Source organism: Bubalus bubalis, chromosome 23, assembly GCF_019923935.1.
Source record: "Bubalus bubalis isolate 160015118507 breed Murrah chromosome 23, NDDB_SH_1, whole genome shotgun sequence".
Classification (NCBI taxonomy): domain Eukaryota; kingdom Metazoa; phylum Chordata; class Mammalia; order Artiodactyla; family Bovidae; genus Bubalus; species Bubalus bubalis.
Genome location: NC_059179.1, coordinates 49,463,312 through 49,483,853, shown reverse-complemented (window position 1 = coordinate 49,483,853; position 20,542 = coordinate 49,463,312). Strand labels below are relative to the sequence as shown.

Here is a 20,542-nt window from a genome sequence, read left to right as displayed (position 1 = left end):
CCAACATACCTGGAGCCCACGGAGCCAACAGCTAACAGGGCTCAAGAAGTCAGCCTCATGTTCAGCACGGGGACAAATCCCCGAAAACTCTCCCAACTCAAACCGGATGCTCAACCGAGGACGATACTGCCAGAGCTCTTCATCACGCAAGAGTCCCCTGAAGGGAGTCTGTCCTAAAACGCATGCGGCATCTTACGTTATCAGAGTAATACCTCTGAGCAGAAGGGTGGCTCCCTAATTGGAGGCCAGAGTTTTTGCCAAAAGTTACGCATTTTATTTGAATATACAAGAGGAGGAAAAAAAAAAAAAGATCTTTTCACGTTGTTGTGACAGCAGATACTTTTTCTTGGGATAAGGTCAGGTTAAAATCTGACTTAGTAGAAAATACAAGAGGGCAGGCAGCACCTATGGAGAGCGCAGAAGTCATGAAAGTGGCATGGGGCTTAGATGGTTTGGGTTTGGGATAAAGGAAATCAGGGCCCCTCCATGAGTCACGCACATCCATGGAGCCAACAGCTTAATAAAATTTCAGTCAAAATCCATTTCCATCTGCATTTTAGAGGTTTTGCTTATACAGTTATTTTCAAAGTGGAAAAAAGTAGTTCACAGACTAAAAAAGAGCCCAAAAGAGCCCCATCTAATTATACACAGTGGCAATAAGACACTAAGCCATGAGGGGCGTCCTCCTCGTGGCAGGAGCATGGCCACATGTGACACACGGGAGCATGTCTCTCCTCTCTGCATGATGCGACAGCAGGGAGACGGCCTGCCGCGTGAGAGACAGGAAATGCCAGCGCCCTGGTGAGCGAAGGCTTACCTGCGCTGGAACCACCTGCGCTTCCTCCCGTCTCTCCTACCCAAACTGCTGGCTGCTGCGCCCCTTTCCTTACAAACACCAATTTTATGGAGCCTTAGCCACCCAGCTCAACAGGCAGGGAAAACTCCATGAGAATAACATGTGCCTCAGGTACCGGCAGAGTCTAAGAACATGGCAACGGACTCAGCCATCTGTTTAAGGCATGCACGGCAGAGACCTAAAGGAGTAACTGTTTTTTTAGCATGTTAGATTCAGAATCAAAAATACTACTGAAATGTTCATGGACTTCTGGATGTTCTCAACTTATTTAAGGACTAAACTAGTATTTTTAGTGCAAAGATTAGAGTAAGTTGTGATGCGTAACACAACCCAACACCACCATCCTGCTCTCTGCCAGGCTACCTATCCTTGGACAAGTTATGAAAGAAACCTGCTGACACCCCACTGAGAAGCCCCCTCTTCCGGGAGGCTCCCAGGTACTACGCTGCTGGGGCTGACACAGGTCCTGGGGCTGACACAGGTCCTGAGGCTGGAGACGCCGACGTGGACCCAGCCATTTCACCAGGGCCCAGCTCAGTGATGCTCAGAAAAAGGCCTGCAGCAGGATTTTCTGAGCTGTAAAAAGATCTTTGGCCAGTGAGGGGAGCCATTGGTTTGCTCTATGAGTGGCTCTAAATGCTGATGTGGTTCAGATTCTCAAGTTCCCCACTCTCTGAAGACTATTTCTTAACTGCAAGATGCCCACAGATGATGAAAAAGAGATGAAAAGTGGGTTAGTTACAGTAACTACAAACCTAACATCACTATAAAGACACACTTTTTTACACAACTATTTTTAATTGAACTTGAAGATGTTTATTGCGTTCTATTTTTGGTGGAAAAAAGGTCACATACGTTATTTAGCACAGCCTTGTGAAATACACAAAGCGTAACTGGGGATGAGCATTTTCTCCTCCTAGTCCATTCCTGAGGACTAAATCATGAACTGCTCCGCTGGAGGAAGCCTTCCTGCGGTGGTGGGCACCAAGTCTACTGTTCATTAATTTTCTCCTTTCAGTATAGGCAGCAACTCCCCGTTTTCTTTCAGTTCCTAAAAATAAAGAATGAAACCGTATCATGCATATGTATAGACAGAAAATGAAAACATCTAAACAATGGCAGACTGTATCAGAGAACCCTAAGAAACACCTTACTGGATGCAAACTCCAGTCCACCAGCACATTCAAACTAAGGGCACCGCCATAAAAACCGCAGGTACACTATCACCTTACAAAATTAGAATTAAAAGACGTTCGAAAACCCACAGATTTTTCAGCATTAGCAAACACAGCAATTGGAGCAAAACAGTTAAGCTTCCTATTTAAACAATAGCAATTAACAGGGAAAATGAACTTTTAAGTGATTGAAGGAACATCAGGTCCACTCAGATACAATGCACATCACGCCTGCTGCCCTACAGGCAGTAACGAGGCTTCTTGGTTTCAACCCAACATGGAAAAGCCAGGCACTGGTATGTACATGTAAAGGCTGGAAACCATTAAAAAGCTAAGTATTCAGAAAGGGTGTGTGCCTATCTTTCAGATCTAAAATTGGAACACAGCCATCAAGTTTAACATGTGACGGTGGAGGATAAATAAGATTTTCTAGTTTAAGATAAACAATTTGACAGGACATTTCAGGTTATTCTTAAGCTTCATGAACATCAATCAATCAAACCACTAAAACCCACTGGCACTCTCTCTGGATTAAACCCAGACAGGCAGGTCTTGGGATCCTGTACCCATTTAACAAGCACACATCCGGCGACATCAAGAAGCCATGCACAACTCCTCAGAGCACACGACTTGGAGGCAGCAGGCCGTGCAGCTCGATGGCTGGGTGGGTGGCAGGCCTGACATGAGACCGGGACTCAAAGGCTCCCTGGCCAGGAGGGGGCACACCACTCCCCTAACTTCCGTCTGTTTCCTCACCTGCTGGGAGGGTGTCAGGCAGTGATCTATGGGAAGCACCTGACTCGCAACTGATTCTTCGTCCCAAGCTCTGCAGCGATGCGCTGCCCACTCTTCAGAGCTAATGTCAGCTCTCTGCGTCTACACTAACCAGTCGACGTTTTTCTCCAGACATCAGCATGGCAGTCAGTCGGTCACCAGAGAATCCATTCACTTATCACTCATTCAACCAAACCAGCACTCACGGCTCCTGCTGAGGAAGCCAGGGGTGGGCCGTCAGCAACACAGCTAAGGCTTTAAGTGACATAAAGATGAAGAGCTGCCCTCTGCCGGAACAGACCAACATGGCAACACAACATCAAACCCGTTACCTTCTCACAGAAAACTGTTACCAATATCACAAATTTCCAGACATGTAAGTTCTTAGCAGGTGAACACAAGAAGTCATGTAACACACACTGTTACACACCTGAAAAGAAGCTGCCCACGCAGCTCAGCTTCAGGGTGAAATGAGACATCTTGACTGCATCTCCCCCAGAGCTGCCGTGGCTGAGGGACAGGCTACAAACCTTCAGACAAGAACAGGCTCTGGAGCGTCTGGGCTCCGCACACTGCCTGTGTCTCACACAAACACAAATAGATACAGAACAACAAATGCAGACCGAGTTTTGCTGCCTCGGGGCTGTTCACAGCTACTATGTTGTATGTTTTCTTCCCTCCAGGAATGAGAGTTTACTGGGGAAATGATTCACTGGCTTCCTCAAGAAGCGTGACATCAAACCTGGAACTCAGCAGGAGACAAAACCTGGGCAGTGAAACCGCAGGACCGCAGCTCTGTGACTCGGAAAAGCTGCCAGCACTCAGCGCTGAAGGCTCCCAGGGCTGGGCCAGAGCTCCTTCACGGGACGACAGCGTTAAGTCAAAAAAGTAGAGAGGCAACAGCAACCAGACAGCAGGTTATAAGACAACCAGAGGCAGCAGCACTTACTCCGTGCTTTCCACTTACAACATCAAGGACCTGGCCTCAGATACAATCCTCCAACTGGCCAGGCCGAGGAGGGCCTGAGCCCTGCAGCTGCTCACCCCCTCCATGAGGCCGCCCTGCAGCCTCACCGCTGCCACTGCGTTCCCGCACTGTGGCTCCAGAGGGGGCTCCAGGGAGGCGTCCATGATGCTAAAGCTGCAGCTGCCCCCTGTTGTCCTGGGCTGCCCTGGAGAGCTCCAGAACACATGCGTGCTACCAGGTGGGGTGCCCTACATTCTGGACTGGAAATCCTATAAGCAAAGTCATGTCTGTTTAAAATTCACTTCGAATTTACTTAAAGCCAGTATCTAACAGAAGCAGAAGATAGTAAGAAGAGGTGGCAAGAATACACAGAAGAACAGTACAAAAAAGATCTTAATGACCCAGATAACCAGGATGGTGTCATCAGTCACCTAGAGCCAGACATCCTGGAATGTGAAGTCAAATGGGCCTTAGGAAGCAGCATTACAAACAAAGTTAATGGAGGTGATGGAATTCCAGTTAAGCTATTTCAAATCCTAAAAGATGCTGCTGTCAAAGTGCTACTCTCAATAATGCCAGGAAATTTGGAAAACTCTGCAGCAGCCACAAGACTGGAAAAGGTCAATTTTCATTCCAATCCCAAAGAAAGGCAATGCCAAAGAATGCTCAAACTACCACACAATTGCACTCATCTCACACGCTAGCAGAGTAATGCTCAATATGCTCCAAGCCAGGCTTCAGCAATACATGAACCATGAACTTCCAGATGTTCAAGCTGGATGTAGAAAAGACAGAGGAACCAGAGATCAAATTGCCAACATCCGTTGGGTCACAGAAAAAGCAACAGAGTTCCAAAAGAACATCTACTTCTGCTTCATTGATTACGCCAAAGTCTTTGACTATGTAGATCACAACAAACTGTGGAAAATTCATCAAGAGATGGGAATACCAGACCACCTGACCTGACTCCTGAGAAATTTGTATTCAGGTCAAGAAGCAACAGTTAGAACCAGACATAGAACAACGAACTGGTTCCAAATTGAGAGAGGAACACATCAAGGCTGTATGCTGTCACCCTGCTTATTTAACTTCTATGTAGAGTACATCATGAGAAACGCTGGGCTGGAGGAAGCACAAGCTGGAATCAAGATTGCAGGGAGAAATATCAATAACCTCAGATACACAGATGACACCACCCTTATGGCAGAAAGTGAAGAGGAACTAAAGAGCCTCTTGATGAAAGTGAAAGAGGAGAGTGAAAGAGCTGGCTTAAGACTCAACATTCAGAAAACTAAGATGATGACATCTGGTCCCACTGCTTCATGGCAAATAGATGGGGAAACAATGGAAACAGTGACAGATTTTCTCTTCTTGGGCTCCAAAATCACTGCAGATGGTGACTGCAGTCATGAAATTAAAAGATGCTTGTTCCTTGGAAGAAAAGCTATGACCAACACAGACAGCATACTAAAAAGCAGAGACATTACTTTGCCAACTAAGATCCATCTACTCAAAGCTATCGTTTTTCCAGTTGTCATGTATGGATATGAGAGTTGGACCACAAAGAAAGCTGAATGCCAAAGAATTGATGCTTTTGAACTGTGTTGTTACAGAAGATCCTTTAGAGTCCCTTGGACTGCAAGGAGATCAAACCAGTCAATCTTAAAGGAAATCAGCCCTGAATATTCATTGGAAAGACTGATGCTGAAGCTGAAACTCCAATACTTTGGCCACCTAATGCGAAGAACTAACTCCTTGGAAAAGACCCTGATGCTGGGAAAGACTGAAGGTGGGAGGAGAAGGGGACGACAGAGGATGAGATGGTTGAATGGCATCACTGACTCAATGGACATGAGTTTGAGCAAGCTCTGGGAGTTGGTGATGGACAGGAAGCCTGCTGTGCTGCAGTCCATGGGGTCCCAAAGAGTCAGACACAACTGACTGACTGACTGAACTGAAAGCCAACCAAACAAGGAAATTCATCATCAAACACATAGAAGAAACAGAGTCCTTAAAATATACTGACAACCTGACAGAGGTCTCCAGTTTCCCAGCATTTGAGAATCAGTGGGGGACCTGGAGATGACCTCATGCAGTCCTGAGGTCAGTGACCTCAAGCCTCAGTGGCACAGCCAGCAGGGCCAGGCCAGCACTGTGTCCCAGGCCCCCGGCCCTTAGCCTAGCACTCTCTACTCCGTCACCGAGTACATGTGAGTAAGGCAACTGAAATGACACCAGAAAGTAATAAAATTATAGTAACAGAAATGTAACAGGGCAGGAGAACTTCAGAAGCAGATGCAAAACAAACATTTCTGGCTGAAAAAATCTAAGATTCACAGACAAGACGAGCCTGAAGGATACAGAAAGCATATTTAAATATGGACTATGCAAGGAAATTCAAAGTAGAGACAGGGTGGAAAGAAGCTAAAACATGGGAGAACTTAGTACGGTGTGAGTGAATCAAGGCTGGAGCCTGGGCACACCCAGAGCTGCTCTGAGTGCTGAGTCTCTCTGGGGACCCTGGCTAGCAGCTGCTCAGAGCCAGAGCAAAGGGCCTAGTGGGTAGGAGAGGCCATACAGTGAGGGGCGGATTCTGACTGGCTCAGGTGAGAGGCAAGAGACAAGATATTCTTGTCGGAGAGATGGTAGCTCTGGGCTGGAGCGATCAGACACGAGGCCCAGGACAAGTCCAGTGAAACGACAGTTTTCATACACGCTCAGGCGTTCATTCCTTCAGGGTCCCAGTGATTCCTGACCTCACCTTAACGATGTCCAGTCCTCCGACAAGCTCGCCCTTCACATACAGCTGAGGGTACGTCGGCCAATTGGAGTAAGCTTTTAATCCTTGCCGAACCTACGGAAACAACAGGAACTCTGAAATGACCCTATCAGATCAGAATAAATGACAATCCTAATGGTTAAAACTAAGACAAAAGACAAAACCTAAAACACAAAACTTACTTCTTCATCCTCCAATATATCAAATGTCTCATATTCAATCCTACAAAAAGGAGAAAACATTTTAACAAGAAATACAGTTTTAGACAAAAATTATAAACTCTATTTGGTGTTTCAAAAACAGTCAAGAAAAGTAAAACTATTTCGTCGCTAACAAAATTTGGGGGAAAACAGAAATTATTTTACCTCTTTATCTGTCTTGTACTTGACAGAATAAGTCATCCCAAGATACAAATTTTTCTGGATTTTCTCTGCTTCGGGAGCAGGAGGGAGCAGCCCTGCGGCACCCAGGGATGGAGGCTGGGAGTTCACCAGCTCGGGGACACACCCCCAGCCAGCTCCCCTCTGGAAATGAGCCTTCCACAGAGCATGATCTACTTCAGAACACACGTGCTATTTCCACGACGCACACAACCAGGGCAAGTGCTGTGGCTTTATGCCGTGTGATGGACGCTACTTGTATAAACGAGTGAAAATTCAACCACATCTACTCAGGAGGGTTTCATGACAAGGCGGTCAAGGAATTAGTAAGCGTGTGTGACTGGATCCCTGCAGGAAGACTGAGTGTACGTGCAATTTCAAAACCTGGCCAAAGAAAATGCCACATATGAAAAAATGAATTTCGTTGTCCATAAAACCAAAGCCATTTTCATAGGGAAATCCTGTTTACTTAATACACAAGTTCCAAAGAAAACGGTCCATAATGCAAGAAAGAGTCAAAAAAAGAACTTGACAGGATAAATCAGCAACAAGTATCAAGAATGTAATGTTTGAAAGAAGAGCAAAAAAGATTAAAAAAAGAAAAACAGAACCACACAGTTTAAGTCTCCCTTCAAGTTGAACTAAAGAGGCAGATCTCCTAATTGACACAATATCATAAAAATACTGAGTTCTGGAACTGCCCACTGATATCAGGGATCTAAGAAGCGCTGGGCCTACATGTTCACAGGCACACCGAGTCACAGCTGCCAGTACGCCTCCTGAGGTTCCCTGTAAAGGGCGCCTCCCACACCCCAACGCACACTGGGTGCTCAGCCCCTCGGGGCACATGTCTCTTCTATGGAAGGAACAGACAAGAGCAAGGATGGAGGAAAGGAATAGAGCGCTAGAAGCGCCCCCTACATTCCAACAGCTCCAGCAGGATCACAGTCCTCCACGTTAACAGAGGCTAGGAGGTGTTCAGCCAGCCTGGAGTCAGGAGGGTACTCTGTCCCAAGAAGCTCCCTGCTCTGGGGGAACTGGTGCTTCCAATCCAATCCGGCTTACACAGACATGGGACAGAAAGTAAGTGATGGAGACTTTCCACCAAATACTTAGGCTGTAATGGGCCCAGAACTGTCCCATCCTGGTCTCAGAACCCCAGGGGACTAGCTGGCGCTAAGGACAGGTGGCCTGAGGGTGACTCACAGGACATGTGGCAAAGGGAAGAAAGTGACCAGAGCCGAGCCAGCCTCTCCTGCAGCCCAGGGCAGGGTGAGGACGGGGCAGCTGGAGGCCGGAGCACAACAGCGACCTGTCTCTCCTCTGTGAAGCATCAAAGTCACTAGAATAGAATGACTGTTCTTTTATCCCCAAAGTTGCATTTGGGGCTGTGTTACTCCGCCCAGCCCAAGAATGCCCACACACTTCAAAGGTAACTTTCCCTGTCATGTTGGCAAGTCTATCTAAAGCTACAGTTAGAATCCTTACAATACTGAAAAGAGGCAGTTGAGAATAAGGAAGAAAAATAAGCAAAAACAGCGGGCAACACAGAATATGTGCGAAGTGTCTCTAAATAAGTGGTCTGACCACAATCCCAGTTTTCTTACCTGGCAGATCACTGAGATCAAACGCACGAGCACCACACTCTAACCCACCACCTCTCCGATCCAGGTAACAGACCTTCATGTGCTTCCTGTTTCACAAACTATTCGGAAGCTAGAATCTTTTTTTTTGAAGAAAATTAAAAACCTATAATACACTTTCGCTAAAATAGCTTTATGCATGCTAAGAACTCAGTTATTAATTTTCCTCTGGGAAAGTAGACAAATAGCTATCTCAATGTCTGCCAAAATACCTCCTTTATGTTACCAATAGGTTGACATTGGTCAAAAAATTCTACTGTGGTCTACGTTAAAGCATTCACAAAATGCCACAGCAAAAATAAATAGATAAAAATACATGAAAAGATATAGCAACTAAGAAGAATCAGTGTCAGAACTGAAAAGTTAGAATTTCTTAGATACACCCTCTGAAAACAAGATTTACTTACCCAGTACTATTTAGTATTTCCAAAATCTGTCTGCTGAAGCCACACTTAGCTTCCTAAATTTAGGAAAAAACACAAACTTTAGGATGCACTGCATGCCAACACAGCCCACGAGCACGGCCCTGTCTGAGGCTCTGTCGGGGGGACGGCACTGCAGAAGACAGCCGGCTCCCAGGGCCTCCTCGTACCAGAGCCGACAGAAGGATGAGACCCGCCCCTTCAAGAAGGACCCATCCAGACATCACCCCAGGCGCACGGCCCCCAGCCTGACTCGGGCTTGTCACGCCTGGAGATGACTGTGTTCTGACACTGTCACCTCGTGATCAAAAGCCTCCAGAGTCAAACCCTGCCGCAGCTGCTGCCACTGCTTCACTTCACACAGACCCACAGCCGCAACGCCTCCCTTCTTAAGCGGTTGGAATCATCCCTTTCCTAGTTTCACTTTTTAAACGTATGTTTACATTATGGAGTACCAAACTTTTCTGAGGTTACAGAAAAGTCTAACAGTTTTTTTTCATGCCAGAGGATCCCAAATCCCAGTCCTATAGAAAAGACTGGGGACACTGTCTTTTCTATAGGGGACACTGAAGCTCTGGGGCGAGTGGCTTGCCCGACACACCCCACTCGACAGGTGAGGCAGATGGTATCGGCAGTGTCCTGACCGCCTCCGCCCAGCCTTCCAGATCCGCCTGTCCTCTGCCCAACCCTGCCCGCCTCAGCGCCTGATTAGAACAAAGGACGGTAACAGGGGCTGGCTTCTAGAGACCACCCATCTGATTCAGATACTCAGGATAGACGGTTCTGATCACCCATCTGATTCAGATACTCAGGATAGACGGTTCTGATCACCCTATCAGTAGGGGTGAGCTATCAAACTTGATATTCAGAATGATGCACAATCAACACAACTCTCTTCCATCAGAGCGACAAGAACCACCCAATCACAAATCACACCTGTCAAACCGCCCCACGCATCCACCAAGCAAGTTCTGAGCCCCTAGATGCAGCCCTGCTCCCTTCTGCATCGCCAGCACTTTAGACCATGGTCCAGGGCTGCAAACCAAGAAACCGTGAGGTTCCCAGCCCCGAAGTGCACGCTCTGGGAGTAGACAGCAGCTAACGGAACCACCCAGTGCTAGCAGTGCTGACCACGTGCGCTGACCAAGTTTGGCAGCAGAAAGAAATGCGCCCCGCTGAGATGCTGATGATGAAGTCAAGGAAAATGTAGATTACTTTGTTTGATCTCCATAAGCACCAATTAAGGCCTGGATAACTTCCTGCTACCACTACAGCTTCATTAGCTACAGCTAGGAAAAAAAGATTTAAGTGTCCCCTTGTTGCAGATGTTAACATCAAAAGAAATTACAAATAAAACCATTTTTGAGTTCTTTACCTGTTTGTTTCCTTTCATAAACAGCATCACAGAAGCTTTATTTGTCAGTACTTTGAGCCTGAAGAGAGAAAATTGATATGAAAGGGCTCAGCTCAATTATTAAACACCACTTTCGCTCCGCTTCGCAGATAGCGTGCACATTTGAGGGACGGCAGGATGAGAGTTCACAGCACTGAGTGTATTAAACAAGCAAGCGCACTGACATTCCCCTTATTTCACCGTCTCCCTAAGCCACTGTAAAACACGATATGGCTTTTTAAGGCAACAAATGTGCCTCCAAATTGCAAATTTAAGCCCATCAACTCACAGAACTAAAAAAATAATAATAACCAACTCAGTAAGGAATTGCTCAATAAGGGACGTACAGGCTGAGCCCACCCGGAATTCCCAGAGCTAGACTCGTGGGTCCTTTCCCATCACGAGGCCGGCACAGCCCCACACTCTTCACGCCCACAAGGCCCCACCCGGAGGGAGACACGCTCAGCATCAGTTGCTGAAGTCTAATGCTCTCCTCTCAACTTTATACCATCTTTCAAACCTCCTGATCCAGCTTGCTGTCCCGAACGCGGACCATCTGCACACACCCTGGAGTCCACAGCGGCTCTCAGGGCCCACCCCCATCAGGACCAGGGGCCCCGCGAGGGTCACAGCACCGCACTCTCCTCCTTCCACACACTCTGGAACACTCGCGGCTCCAAATCTCCTCAGAGGAAAATGGTCTCACAAATGAAGCACGCAAATCATGCACAAAGCTGCTTGACACACGCTCTCACATGGTGCAAGCAGCCACTTTTCAGGAAGCGCCCACTCCCTCACCTGGAGATCCAACTACTGGGATCTGGGGAACCGAAACAGGCCCCTCTGTCCCACAGAGACGTGGCCGAGGCCAGGGACTCGGGCCTGACACCGTGCTTTCCAGGAGCCCTTTAAATTATGACTCAAAATGTACTGCCTGCTACCTTCTATATAACTCCAGCCAGCCATCTTCCGGTGCCTGAACACAGCACATTAGGAAAGAGCGGCCTAATGAAAGCAGGGACCCAAACAACAGCAAAGGTGCGCTCCACACACGGGAAAGTAAACTAAGAAAACACAAGCGTGTCTGGAGACAGACTTCTGAGGCCACGGCCCTCGTCGAGCCACCCAGGCTTTTGAGCAAACCCTAGCCCAGGACACGAGAGTGCCACAGGGGCCCGGAGCCGCACCTGCCTGCCACGAAGGCACAAAGGGTGCACGCTGAGTGTGCACGCCACCTGAGGGTGCACGCCATCTGAGAGCACGTGGCACTTCCAGGTCAGCTCGACATACACGCCAACTATGAGGAGCACTGTACTAACCAAAACAGGGAAGTGAACATTTGCAGACAATCCCAAAATGTTAAATGAGAAGAAAATTAATTACGAGAGAAAGTTTTACCTTATAAACTCAAGCCCCAACTATGAATGGTTGATACGCTGCTATATTTCAAAATAAATTGCTTTTTAATCCTCTACCTTAATATTTATTATAACTACTTACTACAATTAATATTTATTAAAATTACAATCCTACAGACCCAAGTCCAAACTTTCTATAAGACAGAATCTCTAAAAGCAGCTTGAGACCCTTCATAAGACAAAGCAATTTCACAGCTCCAAACAAAACCTCCTTCAATTTTAAGTTACTACGGTCCTAAGAACGGCAATGAGAAATCCCAGAGTCTCCACATGACCTCCACGCACAGCCTCTGCCTTCCACATTCAACACGTCTCACAGAGCTCGACCAAGATGGAGACAGCAGCCAGCCCGAGGCCGTGAGCTTCAAGCCGTGAGCAGAACTGTCGCTAAAACCTAACACCAAGACTGCAGCCCAGCTCCAAAATGCAGAGGAGAACTGCAATTTGGTCACTGCATGGTGACAGTGACATTTCTACAAAAACCAAGAATATCCTCCAAATAATCATCAAACTGGTGCAAAATTTTCTCTAGTCCAAATGAGACCTTTCCAAGTTTGCACGGTTAACTTTGTAACAATGTAACAATTATGACCTCGGCATACAATAGCAAACCTCTGATTTCCATATACAAAGAGTAATCCAAAAACTGAAAACTCAAAAATATTTTTAAAATAATAGCAAACTGAAACTTTAAACACACTTACCTTTCCTCTAACTTGGGGGCTTTGGGGCAAATTGTATCTAGTTCTTTAGATGCTTCTAGCTCCTAAAATAAACACATATGTTTATTTATACATTTATTGTAACAAATCTCCTCAGTCATACCATAACATAAAATATCAGTGTATCACCTATTAGTAAATTCATTAGTGAATTTACAGGAGTGAATCATAAATATTATATTTATTCCAGATTCATAAATGTAGATTCTACAAAAATGTATACTTTTGATTTAATACAGCACTTATAAAAGTATGCTTAAATATGAAAATACCAAACTGGTGGCTCAGTGGTAATGAACCTGCCTGACATTGCAAGAGACACAAGTTCGATCCCTGAGTCGGTAAGATCCCCTGAGGGAAGAATCGGCAGCCCACTCCAGTATTCTTGTCTAGGAAATCCCATGGGCAGAGGAGCCTGGTGAGCTGCAGTCCATGGGGCCCCAAAAGAGTCAGATACAACTTAGCGACTAAACAACAATAAACATGAAAATTCTTTACAATGGTCTTCTCAATTCTAACCTTAATTATATCAAGTCCTCCTATGAGCTCTCCAGAAACATAGAGCTGGGGATAGGTGGGCCAATTGGAATAGGTTTTGAGACCCTGACGAACTTCTTCATCTGAGAAGATGTCGAAACTGCTAAACTGAATATTATGTTTGTTAAGAATTTCCACCATCTGCTTGCTGAAACCTGCACACAGAAAAAGAAAATAAAGAACTTTATTTCTCTCTCTCACGTACACACAATTTTATGTTAATTCAGAGTGTACACTACCTACTGAACACAGACAATCTACCTCTGTTTTACCGATAATTAGCATTTAACTAGGCTGACTAGTGTGTAAGGAGGAAACCAATTCCAAGAACCCCTTCTCTGGCCTTGAACCAGAGTTTTTTTAAGTGTGTTTATTTATCTGAGTTCCTCTTCAATGTTAGGTATGTTTTCATAGCAGGGGAAACGGTGCCGGCCCAACAACACAGACCTCAAGCCCAGGCGCCCAGCTGCGCTCACCGAGCCGAGGCCCGGTGCAGGCCTGGAGGCCACCTCGCCCTCCTGCACTTTGCTATCAATCAGGAGACTGGCCCGGGCACCCATCCAGTGCCCCTGCCCCCAGGCTCTGCTGTTCTGTGAATCTGTGAGAAGCAGCAGTAGGTGGAAGAGAAAACTCTACAACTGCTATTCTCCACTACGACTGGACCACACTGGGAAACCCAACTCTGTCTGGTCTCTGTTGTCCTTTTACGACTTCCTGTGCATCCATTTCAATAGTTCTCAATTTTCATCATCCCTAAATAGAATACATTAGAAATCAAGAAAGCAATATGTTCTCTTCTAGTCTAAAATGACACAGCACATTGAATTTCAAAGCCATCTCCTCTATGTTGTATATGAACTGTCAGTAGACTGGCAGTATCCTTTCTCGTCCCGTGTCATTACTTGACAGTTTCTTTTCTAAAACTATTTCTATTCCCCAAAGCATGTAATGTGATTTCTTTTTAACCACACTGTAGTGACGATCTCATGTTCCATGATTTTATTACACTTTTGTGACACATTTTTGTTCTGTGCTTTTTTGACACCATTTTCTTATTATGACCTTAGTACTGAAGAATAAGAGTGTGCATATCAGTCTTTTATAAACCTATTTAGTCTTGTCTGAAAAGAGGGTATTTTTCTTCCTATAAGCTAATTCTTCCTGATTGTTTTTCAACACTCTGTACTCCACTCGTTCACATTCCATCATTCTTCTTCCCAAATACAGTCGTAATCCACTGGAAAATAAACTACTCTTCAGATTCAAAATTCCTAGAAGGTAATAGCATCTGCAATTATTTTTAAATAAAATCAAATCATGAATAGGCTTTACCTGATGTCATGCAAAAGCACTTTTACTATTAGAATGTGGATCTATAACTGAGCTCCAGACATCTGAGATCTGCCATTCACTGGGATGAAGCACCAGTGTTTATTTGTATAGCATGTAAGTTGCTTTTCCCACAACTGAAGTGTTAAGTTCATGTACAGCCTGAAGTAAAACACTGATTCTGAAATTTTTTCATTCATCTGGGAGTTCATTAGTAAACAGCTAACGGCTGATTGCTGATGGTTATTCTGTTGCCAATATATTAACTCATTTCTACTGTAACTGACTGAGAAAAAGCTTTATTTTTGCTTTAGGCAATTACATGCAGACTAGAGAGATTGACTGGTAGTGTTTCATTTTTAAGGGTTAAAGTGGCAGACTGGAAATGTTATGCTTAAGGATAAAATAGAAGGCTTTAATAACAAAATATTTACACACTTTTTTTTTAAGAAAAATGCATGAATGCAGTAAAACTATTTAGAAATAGAAAAACCATGTTTAACTGTTATAGAACCACCATTTTTCTCCACAATCATTTCCACTCATGACAGATGACATGAATAAGGAGCCTAACTGCCACATTTCATCACTATCTAACAACAATAAAACCCTAAAGAATGCTTCGGAATCTGTAATGTTTCCATGTCTGATTTAAAAAGTAAAACCCAATCAGATGACTCACTGCAGGAAAATATCTGCACTGTGGTTCAAATACCTTTTGCTTCACTAAAAGTGCTGTCAGAGGAAACAGACATGAGAGCTCCCAGATAACTTAATTAACCTGCAAGATCAAGGATGTATCATTCTGTTTTAAAAGATGTGCATCTCAGTGCTCCTCGAAAATCATCCTACAGCACGACAGCCTCCTTTCCTGTCCTCCTGGGCAGCATAGAAAAAGGACAGTCTAATCCTCTGACGACTGAGACCCTATCAGCATGCCAGGCTCCTGAGACACTAACCATACTACAGGTAGAGCCCAAAAGTTAGGGTTGAGAAGACAGATGTGCAGTGTGCAGGGGCTGGGCTGAGTCCAAGGAGATTCCAGGGCAGACGCTTTCAAGGTTTCCTTGATAGGAAGTTTAAGTGTTATTCATTGACGTTTTTCTGTTTTACTGAAAGCAAGGTGTGGACCCGCTAATCAAAAATCAAGTGTAGCTCTACTCCCAAAGGAAGTCCAAAGGAGTAATGCGCGTTCATGACAGCAGTGCTTTCAAAGTGAGTTCTGTGCAAAGTATGGAAACAGCAGCCACCTGAGTTCATGGGAGCTGATGGCCATTCTTTGATAAAGAAGAGTTTGCCTAGGCCTCATCTCTAATGTACCATCAGAAAAGCAAAAGCAATTTTCCACTAAACAAGCTCAGAAAGGAAGAGGGTAAAAGTTGTGTATGTTGCTGTAAGAGAACAGTTTCAAGATAAAGACAGTGTATGGAGCCATGCACACAGACAAGGACAAACAGTTAGAGAGCAGCCCCAGTGAAGGAAGCAGCAGGGCACAGTCACAGCAGAAGACTCCCGGTCAAGCCTTAACTAGATGCTCTTGTAAAGAACACCAATACTCCAAAGTAATCTATTTACTATATGTGATAGAAAGACATGCTGTCACAGAAACCAAAAGACTGGGAAACAGAAAAGCCTACTAAAACGTAGTCATAAACATTCTATATAACATCTATATAAAAATAATGAAGAATGAAACTGTGTTTATCATATGTATCTAAAAATCTTTTTTATATCTCCCAAATATTATCTAAATGTATATAATATAGTGTATAATATAAAGCAATAATATATTGCTCTGAAATGTTTCCAAGCTTCTTTTTCATTCTAACTCATTATTTGTACAGCCTTCTAAATGCCACTCAGGCAGTTAATATAAAGACGGCTAGAAATACCTCATAAATTCAGCCTAATAAAGTAAATGGTAAGCAGAAAAATGATTACTCCTAAGTGTAATTCTATTTTATTTGAATACTCATTCAGCATCTGGATGGCTCTCTGAGGCTAACTCCGACCTCTGACACTACAAAGAAAGAACCGCAGGCACGAGGAGGGTGGCCGACGTGAAGCTGGAGGCGTCAGGGCAGCACAGTCTCAGGCGGCCCGCCGGCCGGCATCCGGTCTGCAAGGCATCCCAGGACACCCCTCCCCGCTGCCACTTCAGACCACCTTCCCCGGCTGCAGTTTCACCACCTGCCAGGGAAGCTCTTCATTCAGAAGATTAAGAGAGTATCAGTGTTCTGCTCCCAAAGACGATACCATGCTACTGGTTTTACTGTGGGCCTACTGTGCATAACCTGTCACGCAGGCTGCTCTGCGCCGTACCGCCTGATGACGGTCCTGACTGGGACCCACGGGACTGCTGTCGTGAGGTCAGCACAGAGAGTGCCAGAAACAGTGCCCCTGCCTGACGGGGAGAGGCGAACCAGCATCCATCAAGAACAAACCACCAACACTCAGAGCCTCTCTGCGGCTCCCTCTGGTTAACTCGCACACGGACTAAGTTAGCTCTTCAGTATATACACAGCAGGCATCTGACACGTAACTGCTGGCAAGGAAAATTTTCAAGCAGAACTGAGAAAGGAAGGAACCATTTCTTTCTCTAAGACAGAATTCACCATGAAACTTTACATTTAAAACTAGACTTTTTCATAATTTAATAGGTAATTTGCTAACTATACAGGGAAGAATTTGTAACTAACTTTATAGTGGAAGTTTGGCTGTATTTATAAAGTCACACTGGACATGCAGTAATGACATCAATAACACATTTAATTTCCCTGCCACCTATCTTTAACAAATCCCTCCTGCGCAGTTAAAGCAACATTCTTAGATTCTCAACAGCATCATCGAAAGACATTAAATGCTCGATTATGCAGCATAATAATGTTACACGAGGCACAGTAAAAGGAACACAATATGAATCCAATACCTGAGGGGCCAAATGACTCTGAAAGTTACTTAAGGACAACACTCCATGCACATGTGAGGCAAGGCGGGAAGAGTGACTGTCAGCCACAGAACTAGCAATCTTTAAATCCCGAGAAGCAATGAACTGGAAATGACAGCAATGGGTGAACAGTGTCATCAGACGCTGAGATACAACGGGAGGCAAAAGCATACAGGGTGGACACTGGAACACTACCGTAATTCTGTGCATTTCTGAACTGCTGAATCTGAATAAAAGGAGGCTGCCAAGAAAGAGAAGGTAAGTGTTAAGTGCAAGATTAACTGAACAGACCAAAAGCCTATTAATGGAGACGGCACTACAGTGGCCAGGACTCAGTCCCAACTCTGCTACTGAGTGACGGCACACCGCCTTCACTGGGAATTAGGCAGACAACTAAGGTTTGAACTAGATGATTTCCAAGATGTCTTTTGGTTCCAACATTCTCCAAGTCTACACTGCAAACAAGTTCTCATCACCTAACTCGAGTCCACTGGAAATTACGACCTTTCTGCTCTTCTAAGGGTGTCTGATCGCAAGCGTCAGTAGAAGGTGTCCAGCGCAGTCTACACAGAGCACGTGGTCTCGAGCCCAAGCCACGTGTGGCGCGGCTCAGAGCAGGCCCTTACCGCAACGCGGCTCCTGAGGCGTCCCCTTCATGAACAGCATGCAGGGGGCGGCGTGGGTTAACTTCTTCAGGCGCAGGCTGAGGTCCTCCTTCGGGTGCTCACTACCACTGGGCGAGAAGGAGCCGCTAGACGCGTGTCGCTGAACTTTTTTGGTCAACTCTGGGGCGTGGGCACCATCTAATCGGTCGATTTTCTGAGAATTCTGAAGTTAAAGAAGTCATTCAGAGTATGTGTACATTCCTTCTTCATCTATTTTAAGCTCCAAAATTATAACAAGCACAAGTCCATAGCTCTAGCCAGTATTTAAAGAGGTCAACACTATCACTGGAGAAATTTTTTGAAATTCGGATTACAAACTGCCTGCCATGCATGTCAATTTTAGAAATAAACAGTTGGTTTCTTTTTTCCTTTTTGGAAACACTGGGAAAGCAGCACTACTCCTCAAACCAGATCAGAAAGGCTCTCCCCACCCCTGCTGCGGTCAAGCTATTATGAAGTACAAATGAGGTACCTGGGGAACTCTGGTGACACCCAGGGGTGCCCAGAAACACCGATTTGCACCCACTTCCTAAGAGAGTCACTAATCAAACCAGAAGCAGCAAGATGTTTCATCATACCCAAGCACATGTCCCAACCAACCAACCTCTGACCCAACTCAGGGAACATTTTGGGTTTACAGCCATGCCTTCTGGTGGTTGGACCTCCACAGCCCATGTCACCTTCCCAGAACCCCGAGGGCAAGCAAGCAGTGAGACTACAAGACAGGTCAGGGCGAGGAGCAGGCAAACACCTCGTGCTCAGCATCAGGGAAAGGGAGAAGGAACTGGCAAAGACAGCCCCGCTGGTACTCCACAAATAATCTCTTCCACCGTCTTTATCCTTACCTTGAAAAACAGAAAGGTGGGAACAGAACTAATTTCATATTTTTCAGATACTTCAGGAACAGCTTCCGCTTCCAACTTTAAAATAAAAGAATTTAAGCATGATTATAAAAAGGTCTTTTCTTTTTAACTACTTCAACATGTAAATCAGTTTCACATGCATTATCCCTTCAGGTAGTTGACGTTTTTAAAGAGTACAGTACAGAAGTTTATGACACATTTACATTTAAATGAGACTCACTGGGCTGGCATGTCATCCACTGAGTCTGCGGTGTCAAAACAGGTTCAGAGGTTTTTATTTTGTTGCACATTTCAAAAGATGCCTGGAGGCTGTGAATAAAATTTTTGGTGCACTAGTGACCTAGTAAATTTTCAATCATATGCAGCTACTACTATATTGAAATCCATAAATCACTGACCCCAGTTATGTCATGATTACAGTGCTTATTTTCTGCCCACAGCAATTCTTGCTGTTTGCTCTATTGACTAATTTCAAGAGGCAGTACATCATGACTGACAGTTGCAGCCTTCTGCAAATTATGAAGCAAAAAGGAGTATTTCTTCAATAAACTATTGATGTCTGATAAATTTTACTTTTAACTCCTGCAAGGCTGCTGAACCCTAAGCAGATAGATATCTTGCTAGGTTACTTGCTTCTGGGTCTGTTCATACATTTAAATGCATTTTAAATAAGATGACCACATTCTATTTGAAAATTTCCTTGAAGCCCTTCAACAAGATCTGATGTGATATCTGACATATAAACATATTTATTAGTAACACGTTCTCTAAATGAGAATAAAATTACTATAAGCTTTTTATGTGGACTTTAGATACTTTGAGAAAAACCAAGATATATTGTGTTTTTCCCTCACAGGACTGTCAATGCTAATACAAACTTTTAAAACCAATAAAAATCTGTATCCACATTATACCTATAGGAAATAAAGTTTATTGATAAATTATGTTATTAAAGAGTTTTTAAAATATATACACTGTGTTTTTCCAAGAGTAAAAGATTTCCACTGGGCTTAAAATACTATCTTTATCCAGAGCTTTAACCAATCCACTGTTTCTATCCATAAAAATGACCATGACACAGGGGGAGGCTATTCTATGTCTGTGGCTTGTATCGTCCATCTCGTATATTCTTGGGTGCTCTTTTACCACCTTAATTCTATTTTCTTTAGAACACCCTTTTAAAACAATATTTTATTTTCATTTTTAATGTGAGAAACCACATATATTTTAAAATCAATGTCAACTGTCCAATAAAACTGAAAAAAAGAACAAAGAGAAGGTTAAGCATTTGGAGACAGCTATTCAGAAGATACTCTTTCTAAAGTCTAAGGAACTTCTGTACCATATTCTTTCAGACAACTCCACACTAGACCAAAGAAGAGCAGAAAGGTGGTGACCGAGGCAGCACTAACGTCTGGTAAGTGCCCCCCACACTCTGGGCACTGGGCCAGGCTCAGTGAAGATCCCCATCACTTGCACTCCGGGATTCTAACAGAAAAGTAATACGAATCAAAAAACAGGTGCTACTAAGTAGAAGCAAAATAACAGACTCTTAAACAGAACAAAACAAGTCACATCCTGACTCATAAAATCAAATTCCTATATGCTTTTAAAAGCTGATCTCTTCTCATATGTCTGCTGGTTTCCAGTAGGGCCTCTTACTGACAACTCT

At 44.5% G+C, this 20,542-nt stretch overlaps 1 protein-coding gene across 2 annotated transcripts in view; it reads right to left on the bottom strand.

Annotated features, from left to right (window-relative positions):
- Positions 1–1,649: 1,649 nt before the first annotated feature.
- GLRX3 (glutaredoxin 3) overlaps positions 1,650–20,542 on the bottom strand; it is a 31,375-nt gene continuing 12,482 nt past the window's right edge. Inside the window, exons 3-11 of one of the 2 annotated variants that reach the window (XM_025274432.3) lie at positions 18,853–18,927; positions 17,969–18,170; positions 13,049–13,221; positions 12,512–12,573; positions 10,372–10,429; positions 8,982–9,034; positions 6,734–6,773; positions 6,534–6,626; positions 1,650–1,907 (exon numbers count right to left, since the gene is read on the bottom strand). In XM_025274432.3, coding sequence (XP_025130217.1) covers positions 1,857–1,907; positions 6,534–6,626; positions 6,734–6,773; positions 8,982–9,034; positions 10,372–10,429; positions 12,512–12,573; positions 13,049–13,221; positions 17,969–18,170; positions 18,853–18,927 — 807 coding nt within the window. In that variant the 3' untranslated portion in view covers positions 1,650–1,856. Of the gene's footprint in view, positions 1,908–6,527; positions 6,627–6,733; positions 6,774–6,916; positions 7,316–8,981; positions 9,035–10,371; positions 10,430–12,511; positions 12,574–13,048; positions 13,222–17,968; positions 18,171–18,852; positions 18,928–20,542 lie in introns of those variants that run through there. The other variant, XR_006548122.2, reaches the window with a different exon arrangement.